Genomic DNA, 23,993 nt, shown 5'->3' on the forward strand with positions numbered 1-23,993 from the left:
CCTTTCCAAATACCTTCACTGCTTACCTTCCTAAGAAAGACAGCCTTTCAAATTACAACATCTTTTTTTTCTGGCAGAAGCTATGGGCCCTTGGAGAATGACTGTGCTTGGCAGACAAACCACAGCACTGCCAGGAAGGGCAGATATTCTTCTAGCACAACACTGTAAAGTTAGTCTTCTCTCAAGAGAAAGTTCCTCCAACAGCCTAATATTAAAGGACATCACTGTTCTATCTGAAAGTTTTAATGTTTTCCAGAAGAGGAACAGTAAAACTGAAGGAAGCAGGATACAATTTGACTAATCGTTAGTGTTTGTGGGTTGTGCCTCATTAGGCAGCTTAGGGGTGTGATCTCTACTCTTAACTAATAATGTTCTTATCCACAGTCTCTGATACCATCATTTTTCTTCAAAGCAGCATTTAATGGTGCTGCTATAGCAGGGTCATAGGCTATTTAAAGATAAGCTAGAATCAAACTTCAAAAGCCTTAGGTGATGAAATAAGCCGATCTCCCACACTGCAAGGACGATAAGCTGTTACAACCCTACAGGTCTACAGTGCATCCTTTCTTCAGAAGACATAGCAGTTGTGTTTAGTGCTCCTCTGCTGCTGCTGCATATTCTTGTGGCCTTGTTAGAACCAATGACTCTAAGATTCCTTGGGATACCAGGGGACCTGTCTTCAAAAGGCAAGGGAAAGTATACAGGCACATTTTTATAAAAATTGAGACTTCTCTCTAGAATTTATGCTTAGTCCTACACATATTTGTTTTCTTCTTTATCTATTGACTTGTATACTGTGCTATGTTATCTCTTCACGATATATGTGGTAAGCAGTATATCCTAGGTGGGTTTAGAAATGAAGGATCTAAAACCTGTCTTTTTTTTTTTGGCTTCAACTTCTACCAGTATTTGAAGAAATACTTCTCACCTAGACTATTTTTTGTAGCAAGGACAATCATCGCTGAAAATGAAGATGATTCCTAAGGCAGAACAAGTACGAACAGCAATTACCACAGTCGTTTTGGGACTTGATGCTTCCAGTATGAGTCTCACACTATCCTTTGCCCCATATATCAAATAAATCCCTCTGCCCAGTGCTACAGCTGTGTCCAGATTACTCAGCTTTCTTCAATAGCTCCATCAGTAGGCCAAAAAAGGCAACACAAGGAAATGTTGTTACCAGCACTTGCCTTCTTCCTCCTCTCTCACTCTTTAAAATTTATTTTAAACCTTTTCCACGGGACTTCCTCCCTGACAAAATATTCAAATATGCTGAAATTTAAACATAATGTCATTGAGGGGTTTCAGACAGCCCCTAGGAAAAAATGACAGGGCAGAACAGGAACAGATGGTATCACCACGTAGATTTTGCAGAGGGGTTGTAGAGAGAAAAAGCAGCGCACCAGCCTAGGCTGTGGTACTGTACAAGTGAGTTTAAACAGATAAACATCAAAGGAACCCATCTGGCCTTGAAGTGGAATCTGTCACTTGAGATTGTTACTATTTAACAGAGACCTTGGGGTCTTGGCCATGTTTATTATACTAGAATAATCCCTCCCCAGTTACATTTTTTGCTCCCCATCTAGTGACTGAGAGCTGCTGGAGGCAATAACAGATAGAAGAGATGAGAGCTGCAGCTTCTGTCATTGGCAAGGGAATTAATTTCAGTCTGAATAACATCTTGCTGATTAACTGCCCTGGTAGGAAAACTGAAAAGGACTGTACTTACACTAGATATAATGCTGCTCTGTGATTTCTGGAGCCCTGCTCTTTCGCATTCCAGTGGAAGTAAGAGAGGGTAATGTGTCCTCTCTTTAAAATGTCTCTTTCTTATAAAAATGAAAAAGGAATAATCACATTCACAGGACTTTTGTTCTCCAATCTTTCTTCAATTTAAGCAGCAATTCCCAAGCAGGTGAGATATCTGAGGGCATTCAAAGGCAGAACCAGCTATGGAATTGGACATCAATGCCAGGGAGGGGTTGGGAATTTTCCAATTTCCAATTACTAATTTGCTGTGGGATCCTCTGGCTGCAGGTAGGAACGAAGGAGAAAGACAATTGGACACTGCTGTAAGGAGAAGTGTTATGCCCACATGAAGGCAGAGAGGTTTTAGGACAGAGAATAGGTTCCAACTTGTCTTCCCTCCCCCTCACTTGGAATTCTCCTTCCACCCACTCTTCCCAATGATAATGGAAAGTGGGAGGGATTGAGTAGCACATAGCAGTTTGCTGATGGAATTGTTGGGGGCCACCACAGAAATGGTCAAGAAGCTAGATGGGCTTTGGTTCTGGGCAGAAATTATGAGGGGGTTTTGATGACAGTGTCCCTATTGACATTTTCCCTAGGAGCTGATGCAGGGCTTCCTTGGTAAAAAGACTGCAAGTTGTTGTGGGCGATGAAACTCTTTAACAATGGAGTGGTGGGAGGATGGGACAGATTATTCAGGCGAAGAAATACTCGTTCTCTTTGTCTCCAGTGGTAGTTTATCCTTCACCTCTTCCCTTCAACAACCACAATTCAAACCCCTTGCTTATCTCTTACCCTTAGGTAGAAAAAGCAGGTGGTGTTTTATTTTGCCTTTATTCAAATAAATTAAATGCCAGGCTTAAAAAACATGGAGAGGAGTAAGGGGATTAGAAAGGTTGCAGCTCAAAGTGGCAATTTGATCTACAATAGTAAAATTAGTCTTTAAAAAGGTTAAAACATTAAAAGGGTCTAAATCAAGTGTTGAGATCACCAGCAGAACCGTGCAATTAAACTGAAGAACTTATTTTTGGTTTTAAGTATGAAAACCTGGGTTTTAAAGTTTTCATCCATCTTTGAGAATGAGAAAAATCAGTAGAAGTTCACAAGATGGCAGAATTTATTTGTCATCCAACTCTAACCTTAATTAACAGATTCCGCCTAAATATTCTTTTTTAATATTCACACAGATTCACAGACAAAGGTGTTTTCTTCCAGTTAAGCATATTCAGGCACTTGACTGTGCCCAACAGCCTTGCACTGCTTCCTCTTTACATCCCTGTTCCCAAAGAGCAGTTTAATTTCCATGTCTTGCAAACCATTACAAGCCTTGGAGAAGGCTAAGAAGCAAGGGATACCAGACACAAAATGTACATCAACTGATGGTCAATCCTTAATATTTACCTCAAGGTAAATAATTGCTACACACTGAAATTAGCATGAATCAAGTTATACCTGCAGAAGACTAGTCAGTTAACTGTATTTTTAGGTTACGCAGTAAAACTTGGTAAAACATGTGGAGTCTGTAGTGGGGCTAACACAGAAGGAACAAATGGTGGTTGTTGGAGGAACATGATGGACAGCAACCTCTAACATCACCCATATATAATGTTCCAAGCATTCACCCACCCTTATCCTCCCACAGGTTGCCAGTATCCCGGTGTGCAGTGCATTCAAAGATGAAATGTTGGTACTCACCCTACTACCACAATTATAAAATCTAGTAAATTCCAGCCATTGCGGAGGTAAGCATTGGGGTGAAAGAGAAGTCCATATGCTATTACTTTTAAAAATGCTTCCACTGTAAAAATTATGAGAAAGAGATACTCCACTCGTTCCTGGGGAAGATAAGAGAACAAGAGAGACAATGGTTAGCATGAGTCACAAGCCACGGCTAAGGACATTTTCTTCTGTCACTGTCCACCCATGCAGCCTCCAACTCACTGACACGCCACTTGGGTACATCTAGCATGCATGGCTTGCCAGAGGGCTCTTCTCCTCACACTTGCACAGTCTGAAGCCAGTCTGACAGGACAGCAGCAGTTAATTTTGGTTAAGCTCTGAAATTTGCTGCCTTTGTCTTGTCAGGGACGGACCACTGCACAGGCCTGTGCAGAGGAGGGGAGGGGGTCAACAGGCATATTCTAGCACTCAGGTCTCTACAGAGTACGTTGCCAAACACTGTCAGCCATCAGAATGAACTGCGTCCAGTCCCTTTCTACCTCTGGACAGGAAACATTGCTGGATGCAATGCTGTGGAGAGAGATACGGAGAAATAAAGGGGCCCACTTGAGACTGATGCACGTGTCTAACTGTGCCTTCTCTGGGATTCCCTATTCTGTTGCTGGGGAACAGGTAGGCTGAATATTGGTGATAAATGATTTACAAATCAGGCTGACTAATGCTAGAGGGTTTTAGTCATTCTATCAGAAATGTGTAAGTCCCTGTGAAATGCAATTAAGCACATCCAAGCACAGTCACTTCCAGTGACGGTACAGTCTGATTCAGGACAATCAAGCAGGCTTTTGGAGTCAGTACCCAAGCTTGCTGTCTCTCATCTCTGGGGTTTTTAGCCCCAGTGTTCAGTAAGAATAGCAGAAATGCAGAAATGGTAGGGACATCCACCGAAGCAGGAGGGAAACTGCAGCATTAGGTAATCACTACAAAAGTTCCACGCAGCAAGCTGAGTGGGGGAAAAAGTACATGCAAAATAGATGACAGCAAAAGGAGGCTAGGTCCCTGCAAGGTTAACTACAAAGTGAATTATTAAAAGTTCACATTAAAGAAATAAAAAGCTGAGATAAATATAAATTAAAACAGCTGAGGCATTCTTGGTCATATCTTATAGGCTACCCAGCAAGATAATCAGACAGGTCACTACTATATTTTTCTTTTCAGCTCTGAACTGCAAACTCTTTGCTCCTCTGTCCAGCTGAATGCACATATGACACCTCATATGATACAGCCATACAAAATGTGCAGGATTACAAAAAAATCACTCCATCATTTGACTCAGCTGCCCATTTGAACCTCTTCCATTCAGTCAGGTAATTAACAACAATTTACTAGCAATCCGTTGATCAAAAAAGGCAATTTCCAGTTCATCTACATGTTTACACTAACATTTTACTTTACACAATCAAGAAATTCCCTCTGACTGTAGCAGGCATATGTTTGGGCTTTAAAATATTGTGGTTTTCCCTCAGACGATGCTTTCACAATGTCTGCAGTATTATTCCCCAGTGCTTAGTACAGAGAATACCTAAAAAAGAAAAAGTGTAATTCTGTAGTTATCTGATCCAGTTGTAAAGCTTTTGAATGTGTCCACAGCACAGAATTTGTCCATCCTTGTCCCAGATAGACACAGGCCAGCACACTAAGGTTTTTCCGCCCCTTGAACTTGGAGAAAGAAACAACAGCACATAATACTAGTGACCACTATGTCCCCAGCAATAGAAATAGTAGAGTGCATTATTTTATTTAGCACAGGAATTGGCACGTAAGTGCCAACATCCAGGAGTCAAGCCATGGGCTTGGCCCCAGAAAAGAGCTCCGTAATGGCTTGCATACTCCTAGAAAGGGCTAACCTGGCAGCCCTTCTCCTTCCACTGCTGATGACAACTGATTGGGTACTAATTGATGGACAAATCAGTCAAACAGACCCAAACAATCAAGCTCTATGCAAACATTTGTAAAGTAAGACGAGCTGTCACAAAACCTCTTAAAAGAAACCAAAACAAAACACAAAATGATTGTGTGATGGGAAGTCTCTACAGTGTCTTTCTGATTGTCCTGCACACCTTTGTGCTGCCACATGCCTCTATCAGCATGACATGAGGCCGGACACCATCCCGCACAGACAGCTCTGTGTGGGAGGCGATGCCCTACCTTTGAACGGACAAGGTAAAGCCAGCTTAAAGGCTGAAGGCAGATGGAAATGGGCTCCATGGTGGGAAGAACCTGCCCTGAACCAATGATGGGAGTAGGGAGTGCTGTGCCTGGGATGGACACGGCCTCACTAAGGACGATTTATCTTGCTGCAACCCAGCCCATTAATGGGTCTCACTCCCTGTTTCAGACAAGGGCTTTCCACTGTTGTGAGCAAGCTCTCTTTCTTTCCTGCAAAAAGAGATACAGTAGGTCCGAGACCACTCTCTAATTTAGACTGCCTTTGAGGTTGCTCTGTGACTCAATCCATCTGGCATCCCACTCTGTAAACAGATATATGGGCTCATGGAGAAAAGCCACAGGCCCTAAAAAACAGCCTTCTCCTAAAAGCTCTCTTGGCATTCACAGCCTAGACTGATATCAAGGGGATGTTGAGGAGCCTACCCTCTTGTTTAATAACTCTAGGTCCAATTTGAAGCAGATCGGCAGAATAACTGAAGAGGAAGGCCTAACGCTGATCCTGTGCTCAGCAATTTAACAGCAAACACTGTCCTTGACCTCTGGTCAACCTAGGATGAATGCTGCTGCCAGCTCTGTCTGGTTTTGTGCTTCTTCTGTGGCCACAGTGCTGCGCAGGACTGCCTGGGCAGAAGAGCCTTTCCACTCCATGAATTCCATTGAACTACCTGCACTAATGCAATCAAAAGTCCAAGAAAGCAAATACTTGAGAAAATTCTGGAACAACTTTAAAAAAACAACAACAAAAAAAGAATTTAATACTGCACAGAGTAGCCAGTATTTCAAGAACTAACAGGTTCCATTTGGTTGGGTTTAGGAGCCTCATACCTTTTTGCCTTTAAAGATACCTATGGGACTACAGACTCCTGCTTTGTTATTATAATAATGCTGTTTGTTGAACCATGTTATTGAGGTAATAATATGTCGAAGTATTAGACACACATGCATATATATACCTAAAGATAGATATATGCATATATATACACATATACAACTACAAGCTGAATAAATTCCTTACAATGCTCTGGCTAAGGTGGAAAGATCATAAAAAAAAAATGATAAAAGCCTCTGAAATGAACATAAGATACAGAATGCTGAGCAGAGGATAGAGATTTTATGATCCTCTGCACTTAAATTAATGATTTCAGGATCTAAAATTGAATGAAAAATACTGCCGAGATTAAACAGTGCAGCTATTCCAAGACCATTTCAGGATGCTACTCCTGCTTAGACTCAAGAAGAATTTGAAAAGCCTACTAATTAATTTCTGTTCCCTTTTCTCCTCACACTATAAAACTCAAGAGCCTTTATGAACACAGCATAACTCAGTAATGACATAGCATAACTGGGTTCCCAGGAACCTGGGTTGCAGTCCCAGTTCTGATGCCACCTTGCCCAGTGAATTCACAGATGTGACTCAACCACCCCCTGCCTTGGGTTAGAAATGAGAGGAGGACCTGTTACTCTCAGCAACTGCAAAACGATTAATTTGCTGCTGCTAAATGGGCATCTACACTTCTGGCTGCTCATTCGAAGCTTTGCTCTCACAGCTTAGGCAGAGTGGGCCCCAGTGTTTTAAGCTCCCAAGGGACATAGCACTGCAAAGTATCCATAACCCCCACTCCTCTGAGAGACAATTTGGTGCCATTTTAAAAGAAACCAGGACAGACAAATATTGGCATTTCTTTTTGAGAGAGCTCCCTGTTGACAAGGAGGGAGGAAGCTGCCCACTACTTTTGTGGGAGGGAAAGGAGATAGTAACAGCATTGCCCCTTGAAACACAGATCCAAATCACAGCATCAAAAGCGAGGGAGCAGTATTTTTTTATTTGTGTCTTAGAAATGGGAACCATGCTGATGTAGTGAAGCATGATGCAGGTTGCAGAATTACAAAGCAGGAGCTTCCTGCTTGGGCAATAGTGATGAAAATGTTTCAAAAACCTAAGGAAAAAAACAATAATATATGAGTGGATGAAGAGGAAGGACAAAAGTTTTAGAAAACTGACCCATCTCTGGAGCATACACAGATGTTCTGGGACTGTCTCTACCACTGTTTTTTTGTGTTCATTTTGTTTTTTATTGATATAGGACATGAGCATCAGCTACCCTAGCTGACAGATTAGCCAGCACTACACATTGCCAAGAAACAAATTGTACATCATCTTACTCTTAACAAAGAAACAAACATTAACTTACTGTTAAAGCTCTAAGATATATTTCCAAAAGAGGATTACTGTATTAAGTACAAAACTCCTCTAATCCCATATGCCTTCCAAAGACGTCATACGTTTGTTTTTGTTTATAATTTTTAAACTGTACCTAATGACATCCTGGGTTCATAAAAGGAGTCTGAAAACAGGAAATCCAAGGAAGTTACTACAGGGCGCCATAAGGCTTTTCTCCTGTCAGGAGAGGAGTGAATAGACTACTGCTGTTTCTGAGAAATGGTCCTCAGAATGATGCATTGTATCTTGATCCTAGCTCTCCAAACCCCATCCACCCAGCAGCACAACTAGGTTATAACATTTTCTTTGCAGGGCTTACTCGAGCTCAAATCATAATCTGGTCATCACATCTCATACACCCCAGTGTGAATAGTTTACAATCTTAAATTCAGTAACTAAAGGTTTTGTCAGATTTTTCTGTCTCTCTCTGCTTGCACTCTGATCAGCTTGTTACAAACCATGTTTCAAAAACCAGAGCTTATGTATTTGCAGTAATGTGCAGCAAGCCCTGCACAGCAAGAACCTTTATGAAGCTGCCTGTTTGACCTTAGATCATGTTACATCAGCATTATTATTTCCTAGTGCTTCCTTAAATATAAGAGAATACATTTCTTCAGTAATGCAAATACTCAGCAGTCCAAGGAAAACAACAGTATTTTAAGGCCCTCTGTCATATAGGATATTTTGGCATTAATTGTATAAATAGGCTCTGAAAGATACAAGTCAGAGTGGAAGCACTCAAACTTTTTCCTAGTAGGGAAAACAATCTTTTCTGATGGGCAGTAGGAGACCAAACTGCAGCACTGTGAAAGACAGCCCAGAGACTGCATGAAAAAAGTTCCATGTTTTTGGATTACAAGTTATCATCACATGTGAGATACGGATATCCTCACTGTGTGAATATGTTGACCTGGAGGCTACTGTTGGCATTAATAACTTCAACGTTTGGTGAGGAAGAGCCATGTGTGTGCACTTAAAGGATCAATTCAATAAAACAGATGTTAAAACAGGTTTGTTGACAATGAGTTACTTCTGAATGTATTCAGCTGCTCAGGAGACATTTTCGGCTAAGTATGTGTGAAAATAGTACACAAGCACAAGAAGGAATAAAACTTAAAGAACATGTTTGGAATTTTTTGTCTTACTTTCTCTTAAAAATTACTGCCATTGCAGAAGCAAGTGGTCATATCCCATTTATTTGATAAATAAGAATGCATACTGATGAACATAACACCATTTGCTTTTACTGCTGGTCTTAAAACACAGTGTCCCTTCTTCTACCTGTTCCTCAAAAAGAATATTCCCCAAAATTGAGCAGAAAACACTATTTGATTTTACTTGACAAGGATACAATAAGCCCAAAGAAAGAAGTGGGTGACTAGCATTCAACTAAGCATAACCCTGTTGAATAAACATAGCATAACTCTGTTGGTAAACAGAAGTCAGAACAGCTTCTGAAAGGTTAGCTTTCCAAATATGATCAGCACTACCTTCTCTCCACTCCAAGCAAAGGCAGTGTCTACCTAACGTCGGGCTTTACAATGAGCAGCATTAAATTCACATCAAGCACTGCAGAAATACCACCTTTCAACTAACACATGTAAATAAGAGATACTCTCACTAAAGGCGTCTTACTACTTCAAAGGTGTCCAACACTAGAAGAATAAACCAAAGACAGAATTCTCACTAGTCTGAAATGAGCAATTACAAAACAGGAACGTAGTACAAGCCAGCTTTCAGTACTTCATGGTAATTCATAAGATGCTCATGATGCTTTTAAAGAACTTCCACTGAAATGAATAGAAGAGAGGACATTAATAGTTTTGAATGATTACAAACCTGATGCACATTCCCTATGTTCAAGAGTTCCTTGGCAAGTCAATGAATACTTCATGCATAGCTCTCTTGTGGGATCTAGTCTAAGCTCCTTATTTTTCTTACAGCACTTTGGCAAGGATCAATTTGCATTTATTTATGGGTTCTGTGGAATTACATTTTGTGTCAGAGTCCAACCATAATACAAAGCCAAGGAACAAGGGGCTGTGTTAGCTACCTTGTACAAACACACTTTCCCTTCCAGCGAGCCATATGTTCCTTATTCACTCAAACCAAAATACAGAAGATGAATGCCATTACTGTTCTGATTTACCATCATTTCATCTACATTTTTTACTAACATTAGGTTATTATTAACAGGCTCCAGCTTTACAGAATAATTTAATTACTGGGAATCCTACATTTCAGAAGGGCTTGACATGTCAATATCATTTGGACAACAATCTGAGAGAGCAGAATTATTTTGAAACCTCTATACTAGAGAAGATTCTGAGCAACTTGATTTAATTTTGAAGACAGACTTATTTTGAATGGGAATTTGCATTAGACAACCCAGAGAAGTCCCTTTCAACCTATATTTTTTCTGAGACTCTGTATGTATACTTCATCATTCTAAATGCACCTCTAGTCCTCAGAATAATCTAACAAACTTGCTATTTCTTTTCCATTGCACATCAGTGCTTCCCAGTGGAATGCCTCATTTTCCACAATAGAGATGGTCAAGCACATGCCTTTCTGGATTCATATAAAGGATTATGCATTCATTTGGACTCTGGTGCTGATTAGATAATGTCTAACACATATAAGATTTTTCTTTACCAACTTTGGCTAGCAGTAGCAGAAATCTCTTGGGTGTTGTTTCTCAATATTTCTTCTTTTTTGGACTGAAATAGAACAACAGGATCATGCCTATATATGAATTAAATCCAGAGAATATGTTCCTTATGGGCTTGTTTTTTTCTTTGGCATGACCAAGAATTGAAGCCATCCAAACAGGCCATGTACAAACATTCCAACCTGAACAGCTCTGAAGAGGCAAAGAATGTCATATCCTAGTTTCTTTTGTTTTGGTCCACTACTCTGATTAAATTGAAATGAACTGTCACTTTATATTCTAATCAGACTGATAAGAGATTACCCTCCCAGAAGGAAGCAACATTAGGGAAGACAGCATAAGGTTTATGACTGAGAGCGCCTCATTTAGGATGTCTGTATAGAAGTTAAAAGCTGGCTAGGTGTTGTGTTGTTATCATGCCTAGAAATTAAATTCACCCCTAGAAGAAAGCTTTTACTAGTTTCCTTTATGTAGTTTCAGAGGCAATGAGGCAGTCCAGTGTCTTCTCCCAAGGTTAACACAGCCATTTGAAACACCAGTCAGCTGTCCATCTACCAACTGCTGATTAAGGGACAGGGTACCAGAAGCATCCATTTAAATCAGAGCAGCCTCAGTATAACAGCTATATCTATCACATCATCACAAGGCATATTATGTCTCATCCAGCTCCCAAAATGACTCAAATAAGTTAGAAATTGGTTACTCACCATACTCAGGTGTTTGAACTTGACCACGTATGCAATGAGATATACAAGTCTATCAGCCATAAAACATTTCAGTTGTCCATGTTATTAATATTTTTAATTATTATAAATATTAAAATGCAGTCCCTTCTAGCAAAACCTAACCTTTTTATGCTCAAACCCCTGTTAGTGTTAAATATTGAGCATTTTGTTGCCAAGCAGAACAGTAAACACTCAGGAGGAAAATATTCCCACTTTAGGAGGAATTCTAAACCAACAATCTAATTAAATATTGTCTCATTAGGACAGGTCCTGAAAGGTCTTTTTCATAGCACATCATCCAAGTAGCAAACACATTCACACTTGCTTTGGAAACAGCTACATGGCATCAGCAATAACTGTTCTAATGATTTTCTTGTTTTGCACCACCTATGGGCTGGATCCTAAAGTCACAGGTCCAGAGTTCTCCTCTTTGTATCATTTTAATCTGATCATCATTACACAATCAGTGCTTTCAGTACATTATTTTTCAACAAGTCTCTAAACTTCTTAGTGGTAGGAAAAAAGCTTAACAAAAGTGAATCCCAAGCATCTGACTGCTGAAAAGAAGAAACCCTGTCCCCATGAGATTTATTAATTTCAAGTCAATCACATGATTTCAGGAGCTGATGACTTTTTAACTGCTTGGAATCAACATTATGACAACTGTAGTTTGTCTGCCTTGTAAGGTTAGACTATTATACGGACAGGCGTACTGAGGAACAATCATGTTCGTATTCAGTCATATTTTCTAAGAGATCACTGAAATTTGGGCCCCAAAATGAAGAACTGAATTTCCAACAGAGCTCAAGATGTGGGTAATGAGTTCCTTTGGAAATATACCCATAATGAGACTTTCTGTGTGCCAAGGGCTTTTACAATTCCCTCATGGATAAGGGGTGTGGAGGAGTTGCATTCCATACCCTTAATTTATTGAAGCATCGTTTCTCTCAGAAAGCTTTTTCCTTTTTTTTTTTTTTTTTTCTTTTTAAAAATGATCTGATCCTGCATGGTTTTGAGTAATTCTAGTATATGCCAGGTTAGACTAAAATGTAGTCTAAATCAGTGAGAATTTTGTTACTAATTTTAACATGGAAAGTATTATCCTCTTACTAGGTAAGTCATTAATTGTCTGCAGGCTGAATTTCCCATTTCTCTTCATCCTCTTTATAACTTCTCAGGTAACACTAAAGAATTAGAAACCTTCCATAAATTGCCTTGCAGGGAGAACCCCAGTTTTAAGGGGGCACCACCATGTACTGACCTGACAGAATGACTCGCATCGCTTCTCTCGTGCAAGCCCTTGACATAGGGTATGTTTTCAGAAGAGAACAGGTCTAGCAGTGAAAAGATGAGAACAGCCAAAGAAAGATGCATTTGGGCAGCTAGCATGGGATCAGATGTCAGCAAGCATGGGCTCCTCAAGAAACCATAGCCACATCCAGCACAATTTAGATCCTCTGTGAATTACTCACAACTACTGAGCTAAGAACTAGAGAGCCACAAGAGACCTCCTGCAGAAATCTGGCCCTGAATCTTTGTTTTAATAGGACTCTGAACACAGAATTTCCTCTGATTGACCACCCAGAAGAGCTCATCAAAACCCACTTTTAAAACATTTCTGTCAAATGCATTTTAATCCGATCACTCGTGAGCATTTTATGATGCTCTAATTTATGGTTTTAATCTACTACAACTCTTTCATAATTGTTTGTGCAGTGATGCCTGACAGGGAATGTTTTATAAATAAATTGAATTTATGACTATTTATAACCTCTCCCTCTTGAAATTTCTAAGCAAATAAATTTGTCCCATAGTTCAGTGTTCTAGGGTTGGGGTCTCTCTGTGCACATTCATACAAATACACAATATACACACATGCATGAGAGAAAGAGGGAGGGATATGGAGTGTGTACGTGTGTGTGACCTTTTCTTTCCACAAGTGACTTAAGGGCATATTTAACATTCTGTTCACACTGCTCATGGCACACAGGAAAAACACAGCTGAAGGGAATGAAAAATGAAAAGTCCTTGCAGCTTCTCCATCTCGGCCTCTATCTTTCCTTTTGTGGGGCAAAGGCTTCCAGTTTTTGTTTACTACCCCCGAGGAAGTTTCTGTTCGTCTGCTTGCTGTTTGAACGGACAGGGCACATGAAATGAGGCAGCTATAAGGACCTTTGACAACCAGCACATAAAACTCATTTTATTTCCTTAATGGAAGTCTAATTGGTAATTAAAAACATGACTGTGACCTGTGCAGTGCCCAGAGAATAGAAATGGACTTCATTTTAAACAGATAAAGCTCACAGGGCTGCAGTTCTGCAGAGTAGCAAGATTTCTTCTAGGCAAGAAGTGAAAGAAATGCTTTCATTTTTAGCAGGTTTTGCTAACCGAAACACCCCAAACAACTGACACTCCTTGTCAGCTCTCCTGTCCCTTGGCTGACTCCCACCAGCCACTCTGCTGACCCTCACTGTAGTGGCTGCTGATGTTGAAATAGACCCAGGGAAAAGAAGCTGAAACATGGAATTTGGATTCTTGCCCCTCCCCAGTCAGATTGGGGCATATATTTTAATTTCTCGTAAAACGAGCATGCGTTTCGTCCTCATATGTGTGCTTATCGCAGGGGTGAAGGGGCAAAATAATAATCTTGCCAAATGCCACCACCTTCCATTCAGTTAGGCTGGGGCTAGGTGTCAAGTTGGTGTAACCTCAGCCTACAGGATGCTAGATCACCCTCATAAAGCCCACAGCAGTTCTTGGGTGGGTGCAGAGTAATACAAGGCCATGTTGTAACAAAATATTTGGATTTGCTTCAAGCAAGCCAAACACGTGGATCTGGGAATGTTAAAACATTTTTGTTCAATAAAAATGTTTAAACATAATGCTCTGTTATTTCCGCACTGAATCTCTGACTATTTTCATTTAGGGACAGTAGAGAGGGGGAATATCACATGTAGAATACTTCACACTTTTAATTCTAATATTCAACAAAACCAAGTTTCTAAATACTGGAATTTCCCACACAATGCCTAGATTTCCATCAGCCTGACTGGCAAACCAGCAGGAGGGAAAACAGAGAGCGAAGAAACAGCTTTGAAATGGGTTAATGCATGCTAATGCATTTGATTCATTAAAAACAAGGAAGAAAGATTTCTAATGAAGTTCGGGCATAAATAAGGAATGAACATTGCACCCATGCCACTTTTTTGTAAGTGAAAAGTGTGTAAAGAACTACAGTGAGGTACTAATTTCCATGCCAGAGAAGAGGCAGCCAACATACCTGTGTTTCCTCTTACTATGATAAAACCTTAAGACAATATTTATTCTTGTGTAGATAAATTTAAAATAAAAACTAAGAAAAATAATAGACTCTGGACAGTGGAAGGTCAGGAATGTTATTAATATCCTATAATGCTCTTTAATTAAACACATCTTGATTAGCTTCTGGCTAGTTCGCTAAAAGGCACATTCTTCCTACACTCCCCGGCTTCAGGAGTGGCTTTATCTCCTGAAAGTATTGCAGGCTGCAGGATCTCTCTCTAAGTGAAGAATTAGGTTTTAGATGGCCTGTTTGAAAAAAATCTAAATCCCACCCACAACCAGAATTCCCTTTCATCAGTTACAGTCAAGTCCTTATGACGCCCACTGCTCAGGAGGGCACTCCCAGTGAAATGATCTCTAAGAACTCAGACAGATTTCCTCTACGTCAGACAGACTACCGCTCGGGGCTGGCAAACGTTTTGCCAAATGGACTTGGATTTCAAAGATTTTGTGTTCACTTGATGAAAATAAGATGTTACACACTTTGTGTTTTCACTTACTTTGTTCCCAAGGCTTCCTCTCTCTTCAGTCACCCTCAGGCTCTAAGCAAACAGGATTCATATTGATCTGCCTGAAAATTATTTTTAATGCTATTAATGTTATAGGCTGCTGTACTGGATGTCTTCCAAGTTTTTCATTCTGACTAGTTGTTCTGACTGATCTGTAATACACTAAACCCATCACTTTTGCCTTGCTGCTGGCCAACTCCCAGCTCACACCACAGAAATAAAAGACAGCTGATGCCTGTACTTGAACTTTGGTGGGGCATAAGTGTTTTACTGTGTTTTACACCTCATATCCTCATCGACTCTGCACAGTGTCATCCCACAACATTTTCTGGCTTTTTACCCCTCTGTTCCCCCACTCTCTGTACATTTTAGGTCACTCATAGTAAAGTTTGGCTCATTCTGCCAGCACAGAAGTGGCAGGAGCTGGATGAACTCCCTGACACTGTTTTAAGACAAGTATTCTCCTATCATATGCTTATCTCCCAGACAAACATACAATGATTACTGTGTTTAACTGAAGTCTCCCATGCTAAATTCAGAAACATCAAATCAAACTACATATTTTATATTGCAAAAAGTAATATACTTAAATGAATGGTATGATATTGCAGATAAAGCTTTTAAGATACATTGTATAATAAGCTTAGACTCACAAAAAAAAAAAAAAAAAGGTAAAAATATAGATTTTGCAAACACTTAAAAAATCTCTCAGGGAACAGATTTTAAATGAAGTCCTTATTTGGACACAATTTCCACCAACTTCTGGAAGGTCTGCACGAGCAAAAACTGAGTAAATACAGTAAGCTCTGGCCCAGTAATGACAGAAATATTCTCCAATAGTAACACTAAATCAAATTGCCCAGACTTGGTAGATTTTAGTGGTTTTTTTAATTGTCTATAAAATGCTAAGGCAGTGTTGTGCTAATGTCTGAGCTCAAGGGTGGAACTGATTAAAAACTATAATTAAATGGAATAAGCTGCTATTATTTACAGAACAGCAAAAAAAGGTGAAAAAATGAACAAACACAGAAATGGTGACAAATAATTTCAATATTAATCTTTCATTCTGTTTTTACAATCTTTTGTACCATTACAAGAACAAGTTTCACAGGTAATAAGCATTGCTCAGTCCACAGTTTATTCTGATCCCTTGAAAGACTGTAAGAACAAATGCAGCAACCTACAATTTTGTCATAGAGTATTTTACGGATGGAAAAGGACCTTATGATTAAAATTTTGCAAATGGTTTTTTACATTTTGTTGAAATCTTCCCATTTTAATCAGTCTAAATGTAAAGTTTCCAAAGTTTGTTTGTTTTGTTTTTTCTTTCATAACCATTCTATCCTTATAGGATCCCATCAGGATTCATGAAGATGTAGAAAAGCATTAGTAAGACAGCATGTCAGAGGGACTTGTCTCAAGCGCCTGAGTGTGATTCCACAAGCTACTTTCCAAAACTTATCTTCCAGCCACATCTGTCATTTGCATGTCCTCTGTTTTATTTTTCTATGCGGTCTTACTCTGCTTTATTTCAAACTCAATTTGTTTTCATGAGGAGATGGAAAAAAATAAGCAAGGAGGACTATGAATCCACTGGCCTATGGCAAAGGTCATAAAATAAAATAATTAAGAGAAATTCTTTAATTTTAATTAGCTTCCTTTCTGCAATCATTCTCTTCATGAAAAGTTCAATTACCAAGAACTGATGTCGTTAGAGTCACTGTACTATATTATGTTTAGTTGTGCTGTTACACAGAAAAAGGAAATGACAGCAAAATCTCTTGTATAACTTGCCAGATGTGAAACTAGTAGGGCTAAATTATCCCACAAGTCTTCTAGAGCTGACTGAAAAAATGAGATTGCCAGAGATGAGTTTGTCTCATCACCTTAGTGCTTTAGATCTTCAGAAAAGGCTCCGGGGGTTACAGTCAATCACAGACTGAATATGACTCAATGTCATGCTATTGCAAAACAGAAAAAAGCAAACAACATGCTGGGATGTGTAAACAAACGTACAAACCACAAGACACGAGAAAAAAATCCTTCTGCTATACACAGCAGGGGTGAAAGTTCTGCTCAAAATCTGTGAATGAAGGAATACATGGATGGACTGGAGAGGGACAAGGGGAGAGCAACAAGGATCTGCTGAAGCGTAGAAAAACGGCCTGAGAGGAAAGACTGTTTTGTGAGGCTGTTCAGCATAGAGAAGGCAAGGCAAGACAAGGCTATAGACTGCTGCAGAGAGGTGGTGAATAACCCATTTGCCTGCATTCGCTTTGGATATGGCAGGAAGGGCTTTACACCGGCACAAAGAGGGTTTAGGACAAACATTAAGGAAACCTTTCCTTTGGGATGCTGGCGTGGGTGATAGGGCTGTGCCAGAGTTTGCTGCCTAGGAAGTTACAGACTTTAAATCACTAGAGGTTAAATCCATCCTGTGGGGCAGAATGACTAGATGTCTCCCAGGCTATCTTCTAGCCCTAGCTTTTCTATTCCTGAGGCTCGAATAGATGTCCATGGCCACAAGCCCCAGTCAGATTTGTCTCATCAGGGAGGCAGCTGTCTATTGGTTTTGGACAGAAAGACACCAGGGGACAGTCCTTCTGTATTAATGAGTGAATAGCGTTTCAAAATGCCTCTGACACCCATGCAGCTAAGGCAGATGTATGCAAGAAATCTGTTAGTCGTTTGGGATTTCAAGGAAAGCCTCCATATGTCATCATTTGAAAAAGCAGCTCAATAGCTCTCTTGGGGGAAACAGAATTCAGGCTTTTCCCCAGGGCTGATCAGTTTAGAAATGCCATTGCAATCGCACTGGAATGGAGTAAGTGCTTCTGTTCTTATGGTGTAGTTTCAGGGGTTTCTAAGATTACATTGTAGAGGCTGAGTTAACCGGAGGGATTTTCCCCTCTGAGAAGATTCTCGAGCATTATCATTCTGACTGATCCTCATCTGGGCTGGTGATATTTATGGCAGAAGTTTCCCTTCCTCAGTGGATCTGCCTCTGAAGGGCATTTGGGAACATGACCTTGTGAATGTTTATTCTTCTTTTGATCTCTTTTGCTTTGGGTCCACAGAGCCCCTGTAGCAGAAATCTATGAGCTTTGCTGAACATATTTTTAATTAATCCTAGACTTAGAGAAATTTGGGGATTAGTGGATTGCTGAACTCCTTATGTGTCTGGAGCAATGCTGGAGCTTCCTTGTTACATGCAGCGGAGAAAGTGTCTGCATTTGTTGAGAATTTGGCTTAGGCCACTGAACCTACCAATTTCCATAGATCAGAGAAGTCTTCAAAGTAGCAATACTACTAGATTGAATAAAGACAGTCTTCTTGATACAAAGGTTGCAGTAGGCTTCATAGGCAGTAATAAATAAATTAAAATAGAAATCATACTACACAGGCAAAAGAGAAACCTGCCTCCATTTCACAACTGGGAACATTGAGAAATACATAGGATAAAGGTATTTGAAGAGTTGAGGTCTTCCAATTTCTAAATACCCATTTTAGGACAATGACAGCCTGATTATTTTTTTTTTTTTTTTCAGAGACACCAAGTGGTTTGTTGATTAACTGGAGCGATGATGCTTCTAGGGATAGGAGCTTGGCACACTGACTTGGCTGACTTAACCAGCTAACAAGCTAATAGCAATTTAGTGAAGATGAACCTCTGACAGGCATGAAAAGACCTTGTCTAAATGTTTAGAAATCTTTGATTAATTCCTGGTGGATGAAAACTGAGATGTTGCTGTCTCTTCCCCTCTTTTTCTCACTCAATTGCTTCTACTCCACCTCCTGTCTCCTATTTCTTCCATCTTCCTATCCTTTTGCCTCTTTTTTTTGCTGCTGTGTTTTGCATTCCACTTTTCTTCTCCTTGTATACAAAGATTTCCAGAGGTTCAGCTGAAACTGCAGCTGTCTGGGTCTCCACCTCCAAAACACGAACTGTTCAAAAATGAGGGACAAATTTGGAAATTGGACCTGCCTGATTACCAGCTTATGACAAAATCAGGAGTGGGATGGTGTAATCCTGGGGCGATACTTTGCTATTCCATGTCGCACATAAGGTGTACATACCAGGCAATGCTCATGAGGTGCTGAAGAAACTTCATTATCTGAGAAGAGTATTTTTTGGGTCACTTCTGTAGACTATTCTGATATATACTGCTATAGTGACACTTATTATTTGGTGCCACTTGATTGTAACATCAAAACGGTACCAAGACATCGCAAATGCAACCACAGCACTGATAAGTACCAGAAGCGCCAAAATTCTCTCTTAACCAGCAAATTATGTCTGAACAAGAAACTGTCAGAAACAGTCTAGCAGCCTTCTGTTGCCACAATAGTTAAAAGCAAAGAGGATTCGATATAATATATCATAGCATAATGAATTTATTGTATTATAGCTAGTATGTAGTTTCATTTGCTAAAACTTCGCTGCTGTTTAATCCACAATTGACTGCTCACTGGGATGCAGAAGGTCACAGTGCTCCTCATGCAGTAGAGATAGTCTGCATTTATGCTCACCAGAGAGGAAGCCATAATACTTTTCTACACTATAGAGTTCTGCTGCTCTGTTCATAAACCCTGACTTGGACCAGTTGCCAGGGCCCTAATGAAGTTGAGTTAGATCCTGTGCATCAACCTGCCGCTCCTCCTACCTGTTGCTATGTTTTTTTTTCTCTGTGAAACCAAAACATCCCTTGCAAAACTGTGATTCAGTTCGACTAAAACAGTATTTGACAGGATGCACTCTCCAGGACTGCGACAAAGTAATGCAGTAGGTCCCTGCTCTTTAAGACACAGAATAAAAGTCAATTATACAGAGAGATGGTGCACCTACTGAGTGCACAAGGCATACGTCTTTAGGTCTGTCTTGTAAAATAGGCACAGTATAGCTCACTGCTAAGGACATTGCACTCCTCCTTAAAAGCAATCAGAAGAATTCATGCTGTGAGTAGATTGATGAAAATGGAGATCCAAGATCAACTTCTGAGCAGGTCATGAATAAAAGGAGATTTATGTGGCTTTCTGTTGACAGTAAGCATTCTTCCCTAACGTAAACTCACCATACTCCTTACAAATCTGTACCTGTAAGCTTTTGGTAAGGCTGGTGCTCTGGGGCGTTGCAATGTGAGCAAGGAAGCCCTTCACAAGGAAGGAAATCAGGGCCTCTAATAACCAGCAGTAGGCGCACCAGAAAAACTGGTGGGTCCCCAGAAAGAGGGATGTGGTGGTGTTCCAGCCCCAGCTGTGCCCGCAGTGCCCTTCCCTCACCAGGGCTCGTACTTTGTACTCTCTCAAGGGGAGCTTTATGGCCTTCTAAAATAATCTTTATGGGGCTGTGTTTTACCAGGCAGTAATTTCTGAGAGGAATACTACAGTTTTAGCAGTTATTCTTAACTGTTTAAGAATATGCTGGTGTTTAGGAAAAAATAACCCAAGAGTAACAGGTACTATCAATTTCTGGTTTACACTCTTTGAAATTCAGTCCAGTTAGGAAGGAGAAAAAATACATGCTGTCACACACACAAGCCTATATGCATCAATATATTTTAATGGATACATTTTTCTCTTATTTCTACCCTTTGAGTTTTTCCACCTCTGAGCAAGGCCTAAAAATGTACTACATCATCTGTACTGCTCCATAACCTGAAACCCCAAATCTCCTTAGCAAACTTTTTTCCTTTCAGAAAAATTTAATAAGGTGTGATATCAACATCCCAACAGCTTTTCCCTCTTGAGTTAGAAGTGTCACTCTCTGTTTTGACTAATTTCTGATAAATACAGCCTACCTTAGTTAAAGAAATTCCCATATTCTGCAATTTTTTGACTGGTGAGGCTTTCTTTACTTTGTACCCTGAGCTCTTAAGTGGCTTTGCCTCGTTTAAAAGCTGTATCTCTGCCCAGCATGCCTGCATTCCTGCGGAGAGTTGCTTAATCCCTCTGTATACTCCCAATCTGCCTGCAAGGAACGCAGAGCATTCCCAGATCTTTAAATGGAGGCAACACAAAAATCTATTTTCTTTTATTAATGGAAAAGAATCCCTGTACTATTTATAAAAAAAAAAAAAAAAAAAGATCCAAAGCCCCCTCCTTTTCGGTATTATCCTTTTTTCCTGCTTTACTTAATTATAGCTGATTGGTTATTAACTGCCATGACATATGAGTCATGCAGGATCTAGGACACAGGATGTGTTCAGAGTTGCTAAATCATGTTCTAATATTTAATGTGTACACTTGTTTATTAGGTAATAGAGTTGTGCATGATATTTACATTGTGCTATATTAATTTGAGATGTTAGTGCTAGAAGGGCCAGAGAATGATAAACAAAAATGATACAGGCAAATGAGGAGGAAGAAAGAAAAGCTAAACCAAAGCACAATGAGAAACAGACTCCCAGGGCATGGCAAGAAAGAATTCACATTCTGATTTTTCTGCAGGAGCACTTGTAAGTCTCCTTTCAGTTACACCAATTTAAGCTCAGCGTAACTTCCTTTTTGTGGTGTGTGTCTAAGTTTTACCCTAAATTAGCCAACCTTTCTGCACCTCAAATTTTCCTTAAAAATACTTAGCTCTCAAGTACCCCTAAAACTCCTCCAGCATATGAGGACAGCAATCTGTGCACTAAATCATGATTTTTGCTGCCCATTTTGAAAAGTGTTGACACCTGCCTCCAATTGCATAAGGGAAGGAAAGGGACATCCTATATGAAAAATGTGTATGTTTTTCTCCTTTCCCTCTCTCATTACAGTCATTAGCTCTCAGTCAGCACAGCAGACACAGCTTTAGAAAGAGCACACAGAAGGAAGCCAAGCTGTCTCAAGGTGAAGCAGATGATCACAGCACTGTAGTCAGTGGTGGGGCATGAATGTCGATGAAAACACAATTTAGCCTGAGGGTTCCACTCTAAAGAATCACTACCCTTTTCGTGGGTGAAAAACAATAAAAATCTAAATAAGATTACTTGGCCGTGAAATTTATCCAGGAATGACAAAGATACATAGACAAGATGGAAAAAGAGAACAGAAATAAGATGTGCTTAGTATAAGCAAGGATATTTGAACTCAGGATACTTAAGGAAGGTAAGGAATATGTGAAAGCAAAAAAATGCTCTCTGGCTAACTTCTCCTGGAAGCACTTGACAGCTGAACATGGCTTTGAAAGGCCTGAAGGCAGTTTACTGAAGGGACTGAGTCAAGGCAGCTTTGCATGAGAAAGGACAGTGGCATTCTGCAACACACAGAAGATAGATGTCTATTTTAAGGAGATGGTTTGCTGTCTCCAGAGACCCTTAATGTGGATACAAGACAATATGGAGAACTGCAGAAAGAGCAGTGAAGCAGTCATAGAAGCAGAGCTTAACTTGGAAAACTGTTTTACAAATTAATTGCTCGTTACTTCAAATTCTTGTTTTTCTTCCTCGAACTTGATGGCTTTTGTCTCTTGTCCACCTTCCTGTGACTTCTCCCATTTTCATCCCACTTTATCACCCCTATTTATTTTTTTTTTTTCTGCTGTCACATTCCGTCAGCGCTCCCAAACCACTGATAAAACACTACAAGCACCCTGCGGTAATGATGTTTGTTATCTCTAGACTAGTTTTGTTTAATGGAAACGTACAAGAAAAAATATATTCCTTAGGAGTCATCAGAAGCTGACAAACAGGCATGAAAAGTCCAAACAAAACAGCACCAGGAAAGCAAAATGTATAAAGTCAGACTCAGCTTGGGGAAAAATGAAGTGGTCTGAAGATTGGTGGTGGTCTGGCTCCTCTTTAACAGCATGCAGGCACCAGTGGTGCTGGCCTCACAGCTCATTTCTACTTCTGTTGACTTGCAAAGAAATGCTGTGATGATATCATGCTACTGTTCATAAGGGTTTTGAACAGAAGATACATGGACAGAAAAGTATTCCCAGCTGTGGGTCTGGACCTTTGGAGGCAAGAGCTGCTAAACTTCTGACCTGGCCAAAATGACTCCTTAGCAATTTCCAGAAAACAGAAGAACCAAAATCCCACAACATTTCCCCATGCTATTACTAGTCCTGCAATGGGCACAACATTTTAAAAGCCACCTGTCCAAATTCTGGCTTTTCGGTCTGTACCAAGGCACCTACCAAGATTTCCTGAGCTGTTCAGGATGTCTCACTGCCTTCAGCAGGAAAAGGAACAGGGTCACGTTTTCCAAGGAAGTGAAGAGTTTTGTACTTTGTACACCAAATTTTAAAATGATTGTCTTTGTGGTAGTTATGCATCTTATTCTTTTTAATTCCCCCTCATGCCTAATTTTCAGCAGCAGTCTCAAATCGGTCCACTTGGTCTTCAATCCAGTTCTTCACCTGGCTGCCCAGAAGCTGCTGCTTGCTGGGTGCCCTGGGGAAGACTGATCAATTCTGCAGGCATCCCTCATGTCTACTCCCCATCCCTAGGCTTCATTTCCAGTTTTTCCATTTTTTTCCCTTAGCCACCAAGCAGTTTTCTTGTTAAGCAGTCTCTAAACACAATGCACATTTCCCCTTCCAACATTACAAACATTTCAGTGACATGGCAGAAAAGCTAAAACACACAGTGATTAAGATATCGCTTCAATTTATTGCTCAATTCAAGTTATCAAGGCCCACACACTCCAGACAGTTCTCTCAGAAAACAGAAACCAAAGGGCACAAAACTTGTACCTCATCTCTTCAATGCTTGTCCAGAAATGTTACCACTTTAGTACATATCACAAATGATCATAAAACCAGCAGCATCTCCAATACTAAAATACAGAAGAGTCTTATAAAAATTGATTAGATTTAAGGGAGGAAAGACAACCAATAGATCTATGTCATCTGCCAGTCTGCTAAAGGAAGAAGAGTAAAGCAGACTGGTTTACAACACTGGAAA

General features: G+C 40.1%; 1 protein-coding gene across 1 annotated transcript in view; it reads right to left on the bottom strand.

The window, feature by feature from the left end:
• Window positions 1-23,993, bottom strand: part of CACNA1C (calcium voltage-gated channel subunit alpha1 C) — a 498,678-nt gene that overhangs the window by 253,499 nt on the left and 221,186 nt on the right. The window contains exon 4 of the mRNA XM_042795184.1: window positions 3,445-3,584. Within this exon, the coding sequence (XP_042651118.1) occupies window positions 3,445-3,584 (140 nt within the window). The remainder of the gene's footprint in view (window positions 1-3,444; window positions 3,585-23,993) is intronic.

Source organism: Tyto alba, unplaced genomic scaffold (genome assembly GCF_018691265.1).
Source record: "Tyto alba isolate M040663 unplaced genomic scaffold, T.alba_DEE_v4.0 Super-Scaffold_21, whole genome shotgun sequence".
NCBI classification, from domain to species: domain Eukaryota; kingdom Metazoa; phylum Chordata; class Aves; order Strigiformes; family Tytonidae; genus Tyto; species Tyto alba.